The 13,614-nt window shown below is 47.6% G+C and overlaps 1 protein-coding gene across 1 annotated transcript in view; it reads left to right on the top strand.

Annotated features, from left to right (window-relative positions):
• Positions 1–13,336, top strand: part of slc6a20 (solute carrier family 6 member 20) — a gene marked incomplete at both ends in the record, with an annotated part of 52,024 nt that extends 38,688 nt beyond the window's left edge. The window contains 4 exons of the mRNA XM_080501268.1: positions 5,031–5,232; positions 9,088–9,247; positions 9,341–9,506; positions 13,166–13,336. Coding sequence (XP_080357394.1) covers positions 5,031–5,232; positions 9,088–9,247; positions 9,341–9,506; positions 13,166–13,336 — 699 coding nt within the window. The remainder of the gene's footprint in view (positions 1–5,030; positions 5,233–9,087; positions 9,248–9,340; positions 9,507–13,165) is intronic.
• Between the last annotated feature and the right edge of the window lie 278 nt (positions 13,337–13,614).

Genomic DNA, 13,614 nt, shown 5'->3' with positions numbered 1-13,614 from the left:
CGGGAACAGGTCCGACTTACTGCCGGCAATGCGAACCAGACTCCTGCTCCGGGAATACAAGGACCGAACAGCCCTCAAAAAGGGACCTCGGACTCCGTACTCCCGGAGCACCCCCCACAGGACATCTCGGGGGACGTGGTCGAACGCCTTCTCCAGATCCACAAAACACATGTGGACTGGTTGGGCGAACTCCCACGAACCCTCAAGCACCTGGCGGAGGGTATAGAGCTGGTCCAGTGTTCCACGACCAGGACGAAAACCGCATTGTTCCTCTTGGATCCGAGGTTCGACTAACGGCCGGACCCTCCTCTCCAGTACCCTGGAATAGACTTTCCCGGGGAGGCTGAGGAGTGTGATCCCTCTGTAGTTGGAACACACCCTCCGATCCCCCTTCTTGAAGAGAGGGACCACCACCCCGGTCTGCCAGTCCAGAGGTACTGTCCCCGCCCGCCACGCGATGTTGCAGAGACGAGTCAGCCACGACAGTCCCTGCACATCCAGAGACTTAAGGAACTCTGGGCGAATCTCATCCACTCCCGGTGCCTTGCCACCGAGGAGCTTCACAACAACCTCGGTGACTTCAGCTTGGGAGATGGACGAGTCCACCTCTGAGAACCCAGCCTCTGCTTCCTCAATGGAAGACGTGGTGGTGGGATTGAGGAGGTCCTCGAAGTATTCCTTCCACCGCCCAACAATGTCCCCAGTTGAGGTCAACAGCTCCCCACTTCCACTGTAAACAGTGTTGGTGGAGAACTGCTTCCCCCGCCTGAGGCGCCGGACGGTTTGCCAGAATTTCCTCGAGGCCGACCGAAAGTCCTCCTCCATGGCCTCTCCGAACTCCTCCCAGACCCGAGTTTTTGCCTCCACCACAGCCCGGGCTGCGGCTCGCTTGGCCTGCCGGTAACTGTCGATTGCCTCGGGAGTCCTATGAGCTAACAGTGCCCGGTAGGACTCCTTCTTCAGCTTGACGGCATCCCTTACTTCCGGTGTCCACCACCGGGTTCGGGGATTGCCGCCACGACAGGCGCCAGAGACCCTGCGGCCACAGCTCCGAGCAGCAGCTTCGACAATGAAAGTGGAGAACATGGTCCACTCGGACTCAATGTCTCCAACCTCCCTCGGGATCTGTGAGAAGCTCTCCCGGAGGTGGGAGTTGAAGGCTGCGCGGACGGAGGGCTCGGCCAGATGTTCCCAACAGACCCTCATAACACGTTTGGGCCTGCCGAGTCTATCCGGCCTCCTCCCAGTCCAGCGCATCCAACTCACCACCAGGTGGTGATCAGTTGACAGCTCTGCCCCTCTCTTTACCCGAGTGTCCAAGACACGCGGCCAGAGATCAGATGACACGACCACAAAGTCTATCATTGACCTCCGGCCTAGGGTGTCCTGGTGCCATGTGCACTTTTGGACACCCCTGTGCTCGAACATGGTGTTCGTTATGAACAAACTGTGACTGGCACAGAAGTCCAATAACAGAACACCACTCGGGTTCAGATCGGGGAGGCCGTTCCTCCCAATCACCCCCTTCCAAGTCTCGCTGTCATTACCCACGTGGGCGTTGAAGTCCCCCAGGAGAACAATGGAGTCCCCAGTTGGGGCACTATCCAGCACCCCTCCCAGGGACTCCAAGAAGGTTGGGTACTCTGAGCTGCTGTTCGGTGCATAGGCCGAGACAACAGTCAGAGACCTGTCCCCTACTTGTAGGCGTAGGGACGCAACCCTCTCGTTCACCGGGGTGAACTCCAACACATGGCGGCTGAGCTGTGGGGCAATAAGCAAGCCCACTCCAGCCCGCCGCCTTACACCTTGGCAACTCCAGAGAAGTGGAGTATCCAGCCCCTGTCGAGGAGCTGGGTTCCAGAGTCCAAGCTGTGAGTGGAGGTGAGCCCGACTATATCTAGCCGGTATCTCTCAACCTCCCTCACAAGCTCGGGCTCCTTCCCCCCCAGCGAGGTCACGTTCCATGTCCCAAAAGCCAGAGTCCGTGTCCGGGGATCGGGTCGTCGAGGCCCCTGCCGTCGACTGCCACCCAATCCACACTGCACCCGACCCCTACGGCACCCTCTGTGGGTGGTGGGTCCACAGGAGGATGAGGAAGAGGGGCCCGCGTCGTCCCTTCGGGCTGAGCCCGGCCGAGTCCCGCGGGCAAGAACGCGGCCACCAGGCGCTCGCGTGCGAGCCTCCACCCCGGGCCTGGCTCCAGGGTGTGGCCCCGGCTGCGCCAAACCGGGCGACGTCACCTTGCTCCTCTTGCGTGTATCCATGGGGGTTTTGTGAACTGCTTTTAGTCTGACCCGTCGCCTCGGACCTGTTTGCCTTGGGAGACCCTACTGGGGGGGCAAGCCCCCCGACAACATAGTTCCGAGGGTCATTCGGGTGCTCAAACTCCCCCACCACGATAAGGTTGCAGTTCAAGGGGGAGTTGTCCTTCTCCCATGCTGTTTTATTACCTTCCCATTGTTCTTGCAGCCTGTCCTCTTGAGGGGGAACTGCTAGAAGGAGAGCATGGATTCCAGGCCCAACATATACATATGTATATATAAGATGTATACAAAATAATTATGAACATTAATTTACTTCAGGGACCACATACAGACCAGTTTCATCCTGAGTGCACCAGACTGGTAAAATATTGCTATAATAATGTATCAATTTACACTTCAAACTTTTTCTTTGTTGTGGTCACAGTGTATGGAATGAAATATTATGGAATGGAATATATCGATTTTTGCTAGATTAAACAGTTAGTACTGAAAATGATTACAATCTCAACATAAAGTCAATTTTATTGAAACATTCTGATAGAAAATACAATGAAATGTCAAAAAAATACTAGTATAAATCCTCTATAACCTGCTTGCTTGGTGGGACCAGATTGGAGCCTCTTGCGAGTCGGTTTTGGCCCATGGGCCTTATGTTCTCTGCTGTTAAGGAAAAGTGAAACTTTCGTGTGCACAGAGTACACATGACGTCAAAATCGTCATCCACCCTGTGCGTGATCTGTACGCACCATCTGTGCATGCGACAGAGCTACTGGATGCTTGTGTGAGGAGATCCTCTGTCTCCCCGTCTGAACAATCACAATTTAAAAGCAAATAAAGAACCAGACTCCTGAGAAGTCCTGAAGTGAAACATAAACTACTTAAGGAAAAGTGGAGAATGCTGGGCAGCAGAAGTGAAGATATCTTCAGGATTGTTACGTTACATTATGGAACGCACATGGAAGTGAACCCAGAGTGTAGTATAGATGCAATCGTGTAGCAGTCGCGGCCTGAATATTCTAATAATCTGGTTCAGCCAAAGCATTTTGGCCATTTTAGTGTTGCTCAGCTTGAAATTTGCCAGGAAAACCTGTGCGTTGTTCATGTTTGGTAGGTTGTGCCCTCATTACGATGTGTTAACAGTTAAATATGTGTCTGTGCACAGTGATGTGTCTCCCAGTACAGGGTGTCCACTCTTACCAGGTCTGCTCCTCAGAGATTCTACTGTACATTAGGAGGGTTCTCATATCATTCATTCATTCATTCATTCATTCATTCATTCATTCATTCATGTAGCTCTGGGAATTGCCCTGTGTTTGAATGACACTCTATAAATACATTTACCTTGCCTTGCCATATAGAGGAAAAGAACACAGCACCTTGTAGGAGATGTATATGTAGATTTTGTCTTTGTTCATGTCAACAGGCTATCAGGGTGAAGCCGTCTTAGCATGTTTTATGTTTTTCCAGCGACATACCACCACACCTCCTTGAAACACGGGTGCCAACACTGTTATGTTTCACTGGGAAGCCAAAGTTCCCACATGCATGAGTAAAATGAAGCCGTCAGCTCTCCCTTCGCGTTCACCATCACTTTTCTTCTTCTTCTTCTTCTTCTTCTTCCTCTTCTTCTTCTTCTTCTTCTTCTTCTTCTTCTTCTTCTTCTTCTTCTTCTTCTTCTTCTTCTTCTTCTTCTTCTTCTTCATCCAACACTTGGTGAATTCTGCTTCATAATGATAGGAAGAGCCGACAGTGAAGGATCAAAAAGGAACATCGCATATGACAAATATTTTGACACCCCTCGTAAGTAGTAATCCAAATGAAGCTGAGAGGTCAGAACAGACCAATAAAACATCTCAGAGGTCAGAGCAGACCAACATCTCCTCCAAGTAAACAAGTTGACAGTCATCATACAGATAAAAAGGCTTCTAACTTTTACATGATAGAGTTTAGTCATTTTTACCCAAGAAAATATAATCTGACAACTCAAAGTCAAAGTCAAAGTCAGCTTTATTGTCAAGTGTGCTAATATGCATGACATACAGCACAGATGAAATTTCAGTCCTCTCGGACCCACAGTGCAAAGGCATGTAACAATATATTAAAAATAACAATTACAAAAATATTTACAACATATAATTACATAGACAGTAAAGTGACCAAGGATGGGTATAAAATCGAATAAATAGACAGTAACAACTGTTTCCATTTCAAAAATCAAAGTTGGAGCTAGAAGTGTTTCAGAAAATGATTTTTGGCTGATTAAAAACGAAATCATACATAATACTGAATTGTCAGCAGTTCCTATTTCAGCTTCATCTTTGTGTCCTGAATTGTGAAACCCAACAGTTCTGACAAATATACCCAACCAGGTTTAGAAGCTATGTTGACTTTATTGTGAAATCAAGCATTATTGGATAGTTGTGAAGATTGTAGCTGTGAATGAAAGGAAAGCCTCACTCCTCCCTCCCCTCCCCTCCCCTCCCCTCCCCATCCCCCTCCCTCCCTGTTGTACTGTCCTCTAGAAGTGACAAGTGTTCAGAGTGACATATAGAAGTGTTCATAAACATATAGGAGAGTTCATAGACATGTAGGAGTGTTCAGGGATGTTCAGAAAGATGGAGGAGTGTTCAGAGGGACTGCAGGAGTACAGAATGGCTTCAGTATGGTAACAATGTCAGTTTGAAGGACTGTGTGATTCCTGAGCAGAGTGGAGTGTCCTGAGCCTGCAGGGACCATAACGGCTCTGTTCCTGTCATTCTGCTGCAGGCGGTGGAGGGGACGGGTCTGGCCTTTATCGTGTACAGCGAGGCCATTAAGAACATGCCCGTGTCTCAACTGTGGTCCGTGCTCTACTTCTTCATGCTGCTACTGCTGGGGATGGGCAGCATGTTGGGAAACATCATGGCCATCGTCACACCGCTGAGAGACTTCAAGATCTTCTCCTTCATGAGCACCGAGCTGCTCAATGGTAAGATCCTGCCTTTCGAGGACAGGTGCTGTACCATTCTGTTTGTCGGCAGGACACTCTCAGTATTCTGGTGCACAACCACCAGCCGCTTCATTAAGTACCTGTCCAAAACTACTGCCTGCTCCTCCAGTCTGACATGAGGAGATTGTGGTTCTGCAGACATGGGGAAAATGAGCTAATGAAGGTTGAGCTGAGCTTGCGAATAATGATTAAAGGTGATTTAGGTTACCATCAAATAAGGGATGGTCAGCCCACAAGTCTACAGCAGCTGTGTGATGTTATCATGTCCATGTGGGCCAAAATCTCTGAGGAAGTATCCCAGAACCTAATCAATCTACAACACCAAGAATGAGACCTGTTCTGACTGAGAAAACATGCTCTCTTTGAATCAGAGTCAGGCGTACCTCATGAAGTCACAATAGTCAAATGTAATATATCCTGGTGTTGTTGGGTGTTTCGGATCGTTCAACATCAGACACCTTTGCCCAGACAACCTGACCAAGGTTGATCAGACTCCATGCAACCTGACCAAGGTTGATCAGGCTCCATATGACCTGACCAAGTTTGATCAGACCCCAGACAAGCGGACCAAGCTTGATAAAACCCCAGATGACCCGACCAAGGCTGATCAGACTTCATACAACATGACCCAAGTTTGATCAGACCTCAGACAAGCTGACCAAGATTGATAAAACCCCAGATGACCCGAACAAGGTTGTTCAGACTCAAGATCATACCCCAGCCTGAGTCCTCGCAGTGTTTGTCAATGACTCTGCCCTCTTGGTCCACAGCTACCTTGTCGCTTCTTCTGCTCTGCGGCTTTTGATGCTCATGTGATGGCCTTCCTTTTTGCCTTTCTTTGAGGTTCAGCAGCCTGAGCACTTTGTAGAGTGACCACCTTGCATACCCTTTCCATTCCACCTCCAGAGGTTCACAGCAGTTTTCCAGCCTCTGACACAATGACCACATCTGGTTAAAACTGTGTTCTCTTGTCATGGCCCTTTAGCTTCTTCCCAGGGTGCACCTAGAGTTGCCAGTCGGTGACGAAGATGAGGAAGCTCGACTTTGTCCGAGGGTGGATGCTGTGTTTCTGTGGAACATTATCTTCTTTGGCTTGTTTGAGCCCTTCGTAGTTTAACAGCAATGGATATGCTGTCAGAAACTACCCTGAGTGGCTGGTTGTATTGCCAATGGTAGTGCCCATCTCCAAGAGCGTTTGGGCTCTGTTGAGGAGTTCTAGGGATCCTGGGTTGAGCATTGGGGACAGATAGGTGTTTCTGTATTGCCCCAGATATTAAGGTTCACTGGACTTGGTAGAACTTGGCTGAAAACCTGATATGTTTGGAAGTGTGCTTTCGAGATATGATCTTGCATTGCAGAACATTGTCCTAGTTTATCCATGCTCCTTGTTGTCCCATTCCTGCCATCCTGCTAGCTCTTGATTCTTCTACACCTGCCCGCACTTCCTCCTGCACAAGATGTCAGCTCTCTTTGTCATTGGCCTTGTCCACTCTGGTTGCTGTAGATCTCACCAGTGTCTTCTGCCTCAGTCATGTCTCAGCCACCTCTAGGGCTTTGTCTGCCCTCCATTTATGGCCCATTTGCACCTGGATACCAGCTGATGCCACCTTTGGATCCTTTGACCCCTTGTACTGGAACCCCTATGGTTTTCTGGACATCAACAACTCCTTGACAATGCTGTTGAACAGAAGCTGCAGGATGTTGCTCGTGCCATAGCGGGCAGCACTGCTCAGGTAGGTCAAGCCATCCTTGCATGTAGCTGCTGAACCCCCTTTCAATGGGAGAGGGAGATCAGCAACACATCATCAGTAAAGTAAATCGGTCTAATCCCAGCTCATGTTCCCTATCAGTGGGTGTCCGTCCAATGTGCTCGACACACCAGTGACTCTTAGCCTGAAATTATTGTCGTAATCCATAAAAGGCCTATGACTTTGACATGTCGTTGAAGGGTGAGCTCAACAAGCTTTGTGACGTATGGAGCCAGCTGCATTAGTGAGGTCCAGCCAGAGTGCAGTGAGGCCTCCATCCAGGTTTCCCTGATGGCTGTGTCACCACTCCAGTTCACATGAACACCAATCTGGAACTCTGACCACAGATCATGATGTCATGATGTCCCTTGGATTGAGGTCTGGGCTTTGACTAGGCCAGGGGTCGGTAACCTTTAATGCTCAAAGAGCCATTTGGTCCCGTTTCCCACTGAACACAACACTCACTTTATTTTGACAGTCCCACCGGCAGACCATGCCAGGACGACACTACACACAAAACCTTCTTCACTGCTGGTTGACGACTTACAACTAATAAACTTAACTACATGAACTAAGCAACAAAAACACAACACAACACAATTATTACACTTAGAAACCTAATATAATCCCCAATAATCACATTTAAAACACGACAAACAGAAGCTCCCATAATGCATTGCAGCTCTCAGCTCCTTTATTGCTACACATTATTAAAATGGAAGATAAATGTGGAAGATCTGGGATTGTTCGAACCATGAGTGTGAGAGGTGTGGCTTTCAATGTCCTTTAGTTGTTGCGTAATTCACTACAATGTTCCGTCACTCTCAACAAGTCTGTAATGATCCTCTTGGAACTGTCGGCGCTCCGCAGCACAGCAGTTTTACTGTGAAAGGTGCAGGAAGCTCCCAGCTTCAGACACCAGTTGAGCCGCTGTCATGACCTGCAGCCGCAATTCTACGTTCTTCATGCCATTATTGTTGCGTAATGACGTTACATCTCTGCGTCGTTCACGACCCTACATTTTACTCCACTCTTTGTAGTGGGACTGCGCTCTGGGTGGCTTTGCCTCCTTACGTCCCTCTCTGGGTGGCTTTGCCTCCTTACATCCCTCTCTGGGTGGCTTTGCCTCCTTACGTCCCTCTCTGGGTGGCTTTGCCTCCTTACGTCCCTCTCTGGGTGGCTTTGCCTCCTTACGTCCCTCTCTGGGTGGCTTTGCCTCCTTACATCCCTCTCTGGGTGGCTTTGCCTCCTTACGTCCCTCTCTGGGTGGCTTTGCCTCCTTACGTCCCTCTCTGGGTGGCTTTGCCTCCTTACGTCCCTCTCTGGGTGGCTTTGCCTCCTTACGTCCCTCTCTGGGTGGCTTTGCCTCCTTACATCCCGCTCCAGGATGAACTGCAGTGGCACAGAGGCTCAAGGAGCCGCAGTGGAGGGGCGAAAGAGCCGCATCCGGCTCCGGAGCCGCGGGTTGCCGACCCCTGGTCTCGGCCATTCCAACACATGTTTTTGTTTCCCCTCAAACCCCTGTTTTGTTTTGTTTTAGCAGGATGCTTCAGGTCATTGTCCTGGAAGTTGAAACTAATATCAGTCACTTACAGACTGGTACAGGATTTTCTAACAAAAAAAAAAAAAAAAAAAAACTTTATTCAGCACCAAATATCTTTCCTTGGACTCGGACCATTTATCCAGTCCTTCCTGCTGAAACACATCCCCACAGCATGATGCTGCCTCCACCATGTCTCACAGAATTATTATTGAAACAACACATCATCGGGGTAAAATTAACCTCTCATGACAGTCTAATCCCAGCTCACATTCCCAATTAGAGGGTGAAAAATGCAACGCTCAAGGAGGGAGCAGGGGGGGAGGGGTGTAGACGTGTGGATGGTTCTCAAGTCTGCAGTGCTCAGAGTCCTGAGTGACTGTGGATGGGCAGAAGCACTGGACCACCTGTCTGTGAACAATGTGACATTTTGTCAGGGGTTGCTTTTCCCTGCAGGTTTGGTGGGGTGGTATGTGAATATGGTGACGGTTTGGTGTGGAGGAGCTTTCTTTTAACCTTGTCCTGAAGCTTTGCTTATCCCTGCAGGTCTGGTGTGTCTGTTCTGTGGACTGCTGGGTCTGGCCTTAACAACCCCCCCTGGAAATTACTGGGTCACTATATTCAACGACTATGGAGCAACTTTCTCTCTGCTCTGCATCGTACTCATCGAAGTCATAACTGTCAGTTACATTTATGGAATCAAGAGGTTTGTGTTCTGCTGTGATGTTATTTCATCAGGATCATGAAATAAATGAAATAGAGCGATACTTGAACAGAGTCTGTTCTCTCCTCCTGACAGGTTTGAAAAAGACATAGAAGATATGATTGGCCATCGTCCCAACTGGTACTGGAAGATCATGTGGACCTTTGTTAGTCCTGTGCTCCTGGTTGCCCTCTTCATCTTCTACATCATCAACTACATCATGGGAGGGGTGCCTACCTACCAGGCCTGGAACAAGGAATTGGTAAGTTTGGTTTTCACCTCCGGATGTGTGTGTGAGGACGCAAAGTGTGAATGAAACAGAGCAATGCCCAATCAGAGCTGCTGTGAATGAACCAAATGGAGTTACTCATGGGCTTTCAAAAGGCCACTGATCTTCCTTATAATAAAGGCCTTACCATCATCTCTGTAACTTTTTGTATTTATCACCAGTCATTATCAAAATCCTCAACATGATGTTCACCTGATCTCATGCAGCTCTAATCCAACATCATGGCGCTTCTCCTCGCACACATTCAGGACAGCCAACCGTCACAGGTTTATCTGCTATCCCATAGGGATATAGGTTCCATGTCATCCAAAATTCACATTCTAATGGTTTTCTTACAGTCAACTGTTTTCTAACAGTAATCAAAGTCCCCACAGCCAGTATGAAGCTCCAGAATGAAGTCTGTCATCCATCACTTGATGAATGTGTGCTCATACAGACGATTCAGAGATTTTCCCTTCATGACATCATGAGAAGGAAAATAAAACATCTAGCAGTGATACTCACTTTGACCTCACAACAGGTAGATGAGAGGAAAGATCCCCCCCCCCCCCCCCCACCCACCCACTGGTGGGGATTTTATGACTCCCCCACAGAGAGATTAACTCTGCCTCCAAGATTATGAGCAGGCATGTTTTCTCTTCACGACCAGGAAACAGACCTGGAATGGGTGTGGCCAGACACAGGTCATTATCATTCAAAAGTCCAGACACAGAAGCAGCCTGCTCTCAGTGGAGCCACGAGATGAACATTCAGACTGAACGCCAGGACCAGTGCTGACTTGGGAAAATCCACTGACTGTCTCCAGGTGAAATCTTGTCAGCCAAGACTAGCACCAGGATTAGGGTGTGTTGTGCTCCTTGCTTCAGCTGCTTGAAGGTTGACTGAGGAGGATCCAAATCGAGATGGAAGTGTTCGGATATCACAAGAATTGTTGATTTCCAACGAAAGACAATTTTCATTTGTCATGATACACAATCATGATGTGAATTCTGACCCAGTAATGTGAATGAGCATCACTTACAGCAGGGGGGACCTGTTGTCATTGCAGACGTATGCAAATCCTCACACACTTTCAAAAGACACTTCCCCCATGCATTCATCCAGTCACCGATTGGGTCGGGCTCTCAAGATTTCACACCTTCGAATCCCCCAACTTTCATCAAAAGATTTGGAGAGATTCTCTCAAACACACAAAAAGCCTCAACTCCTCTGCTGACCCACCACGAGGGTCAGACCTTCCCCTGATCCAGAGACCAGCACCCAGAGTCTGATCTCCCATCAACCAGGAAAACCAACCAGTTCCTCCAGGACGGACCAGGGAAACGACGCCTCACAGAACTTCTTTGTGTTTTCCTGAACCAGCAGGAAAACCATCACAGACCTGAGCGACCAGCTCCTCAGTCTGGACAAAAGGAACAACCAGGAGCTGCAAAGAAGGACTCCTGAAACATCAACTTCATCTTCTTCTCCTCAGCCTGCAGAACCAGCAACCACAGTTAGCAGGAGGTGCTAACTACAGGAGAAGACACCAGCTTCCCTCCAGCAGGACAACAACTGAACTCCTTCAAGGAAGTGGGAACAACAACTGGGCTTTACCTGAGATTAGTTAAACCTGATGCTATGATAGAACTGTTTAACTTTATGAAGATGTGTTGATTCTGTTACAGTGATTGAGTTCTATAGATAATGATATTAGGAGCAGTTATCAACCTGTAAACCAACGTTAGCTCTGCCACAGACACAGGGTCTGCATGCTAATCTTTGCTTTACTAACTAGTTAACTCACAATCCTACACATATCACATCAAAGACAACATCACACAGTAACTGAACACCATCTGACGACTCCTGACGTTTTACAAAACAAGTCTCATTCACATCAAGTCATTCTAGAAATGGTCCTTTAGCAGAGACACACAGGAAGCAGATGCTAAAGACTAGCTTCCATGTTCCATTGTTCTCCAGCACATGGTGGAGACCCAGGACAGACTTCCTGCTCTCTGATAACCTCCATTTGAATGTAGTTTCTTGTGATCCGCCATCTTGTTTTGTAGTTCCATTACACGTCTCACACACACTCCCTCCACCTCTCTCTCTCTCTCTCTCTCTCTCACTCTCTCTCTCGCTCTCGCTCTCTCTCTCTCTCTTTCTCTCTCTCCACACACACACACACACACACATACACCTACACACACCAAGCTGTATATAGGTAGTTAGAATCGGTGTTTTATTTGTTTTCATTGTAAATAAATATAATTTTTGGAATCATGCTTGCTGTTTTATTAATGAGCACAAAGGTGAATGAAATGTCAACTCTTCTGTGTCAAGAACTCTAAAATCCTTCAAGCTTCACTGTTAATTCTGATAATTGTAATTAATTTAACTAGTAATTCAAATTCCTGATTAACTGTTTAGTATATCTTATGAGACTGATAGAACTGAACTGGCTATCATTTCCTGTTTAGACAGTGGAGCTCCGAGGTTCTGATACAGATCAGATTAATATTTGCTGAATTTGATAGCCAAACTGCCAAATGCAACAAAGATGGTACACCGTGGGTGGACCGCACAACATACATGGTACAGAGTGATCACTATGAGGGAAGAAATCCCAACAGAAATCAAGACAAAAGCGACTGTTCTGTTCAAACCTGAAGCACCAAGAAATACTTATAAATATAGGTAGAGAAAAGGTAGAGAAACAAAGCCAAAATCTAATCAGATCAATGGCGGAAGTGACGAATTAAGGCTGAGAAGAAGTTAGTCTGGACAAACAAGCTGCTCCCAGTGGACGGACTGAGCTCTGCATGGTGGCCGCCTCCATTGGTGTGTGAATGAGCGTACAAATGGGTGAACATGACTAACAATGTAAAGTGCTTTGGGACTACTCAGGCAGAACTATATAAGCACTAAATGAGTGAAATCCATTTACCATCAGACACAGCTGAAACAATCAGGGGTAATCCAGGTAAAGGGAAAAGAGTCACAGGTGAATTTTCCAGAAATATGATCAGTGAACTAAATGAAACTGGACAAAGAGAGGAAGACAGGAGCAGAAAATAAGTCCATTGATAGACCAAATCAGAAAGCAGAAACTAAATACTGAAGCTGTTAGACTTAACGTCGGTCATAACATGAACCGAGCTATAAACCGAGACATGGACACTGTGCAGTCTCTACTCCCGTTGCAGGAAAGACCCGTCCTACTTCTGGACAATCCAGCTGACTGTGGGCCAAGGGGAGGCATTACTCAGGTTGTCAGGAAGGCCTGCAGTGCATCACAGAGTCACCCAGTTATTCACAGGACAGAGGAGATGTTAGTCAGATCATCACAGTCACCCAGTCATTCAGCCATCATTGCCACTGTTGACTACCCTGAGACAATCTACTCAGAAAGACTCAAACGTTAGATGTCACCATGGTGACGTGAGTGTTAAAGCCCACCAACGATGAATGCTGGTTAATATCAGTTCTCGTATTTGTTCAGGTTGCAGTTTCTTTGGTTATCATCTCAGTAAACTCTGCAGTAGTTTGTGTTAAAAGAGAAACTGTCAGCTCCTGATGTAACGTTTGGTGTTTTGTTGAAATGAGCAGTGTGGACATTGAGCTAAGTGTCCCTTTTCTTTCATTAGGGGAAGGCCGAGGTGACCCCTTATCCTCTCTTTGGTCAAGTCGCCATCGGTCTGCTGCTGGCATCCTCGATATCCTGCATTCCCCTGGTGGCTCTCTATGTCTACTGCAAGAACAGAAAGGCTGGAAACCTTGTGGAGCGCCAGCGTACTGTTAGCACAGTGTCTACATAGACTGTTGGAAAGACTCAGCCGCGCTCCCTCACCCCTTCATCTCTTCACCCCTTCACCTCTACACACTTCACATACATCAGCCTTTCTTCAATTCCTCATCAATTGTCATCACTTTTACATGAATGATGTTAGAATTACCTGATGTCATTCATCATGGCAACCATTGTTTAAGGCCTCGTTCACACTGCAGGGAAATATGACTCAATTCATTTTTTTTTGCTCACAAGTGAACCATATCCAACCTGTTTGTGGCTGTGAGAAAGCTTGTTATTAGTATT

The sequence above is a fragment of the Blennius ocellaris genome (assembly GCF_963422515.1).
Source record: "Blennius ocellaris genome assembly, chromosome: 8".
Taxonomy (NCBI): domain Eukaryota; kingdom Metazoa; phylum Chordata; class Actinopteri; order Blenniiformes; family Blenniidae; genus Blennius; species Blennius ocellaris.
This window is presented reverse-complemented; position numbering and strand designations above follow the sequence as displayed.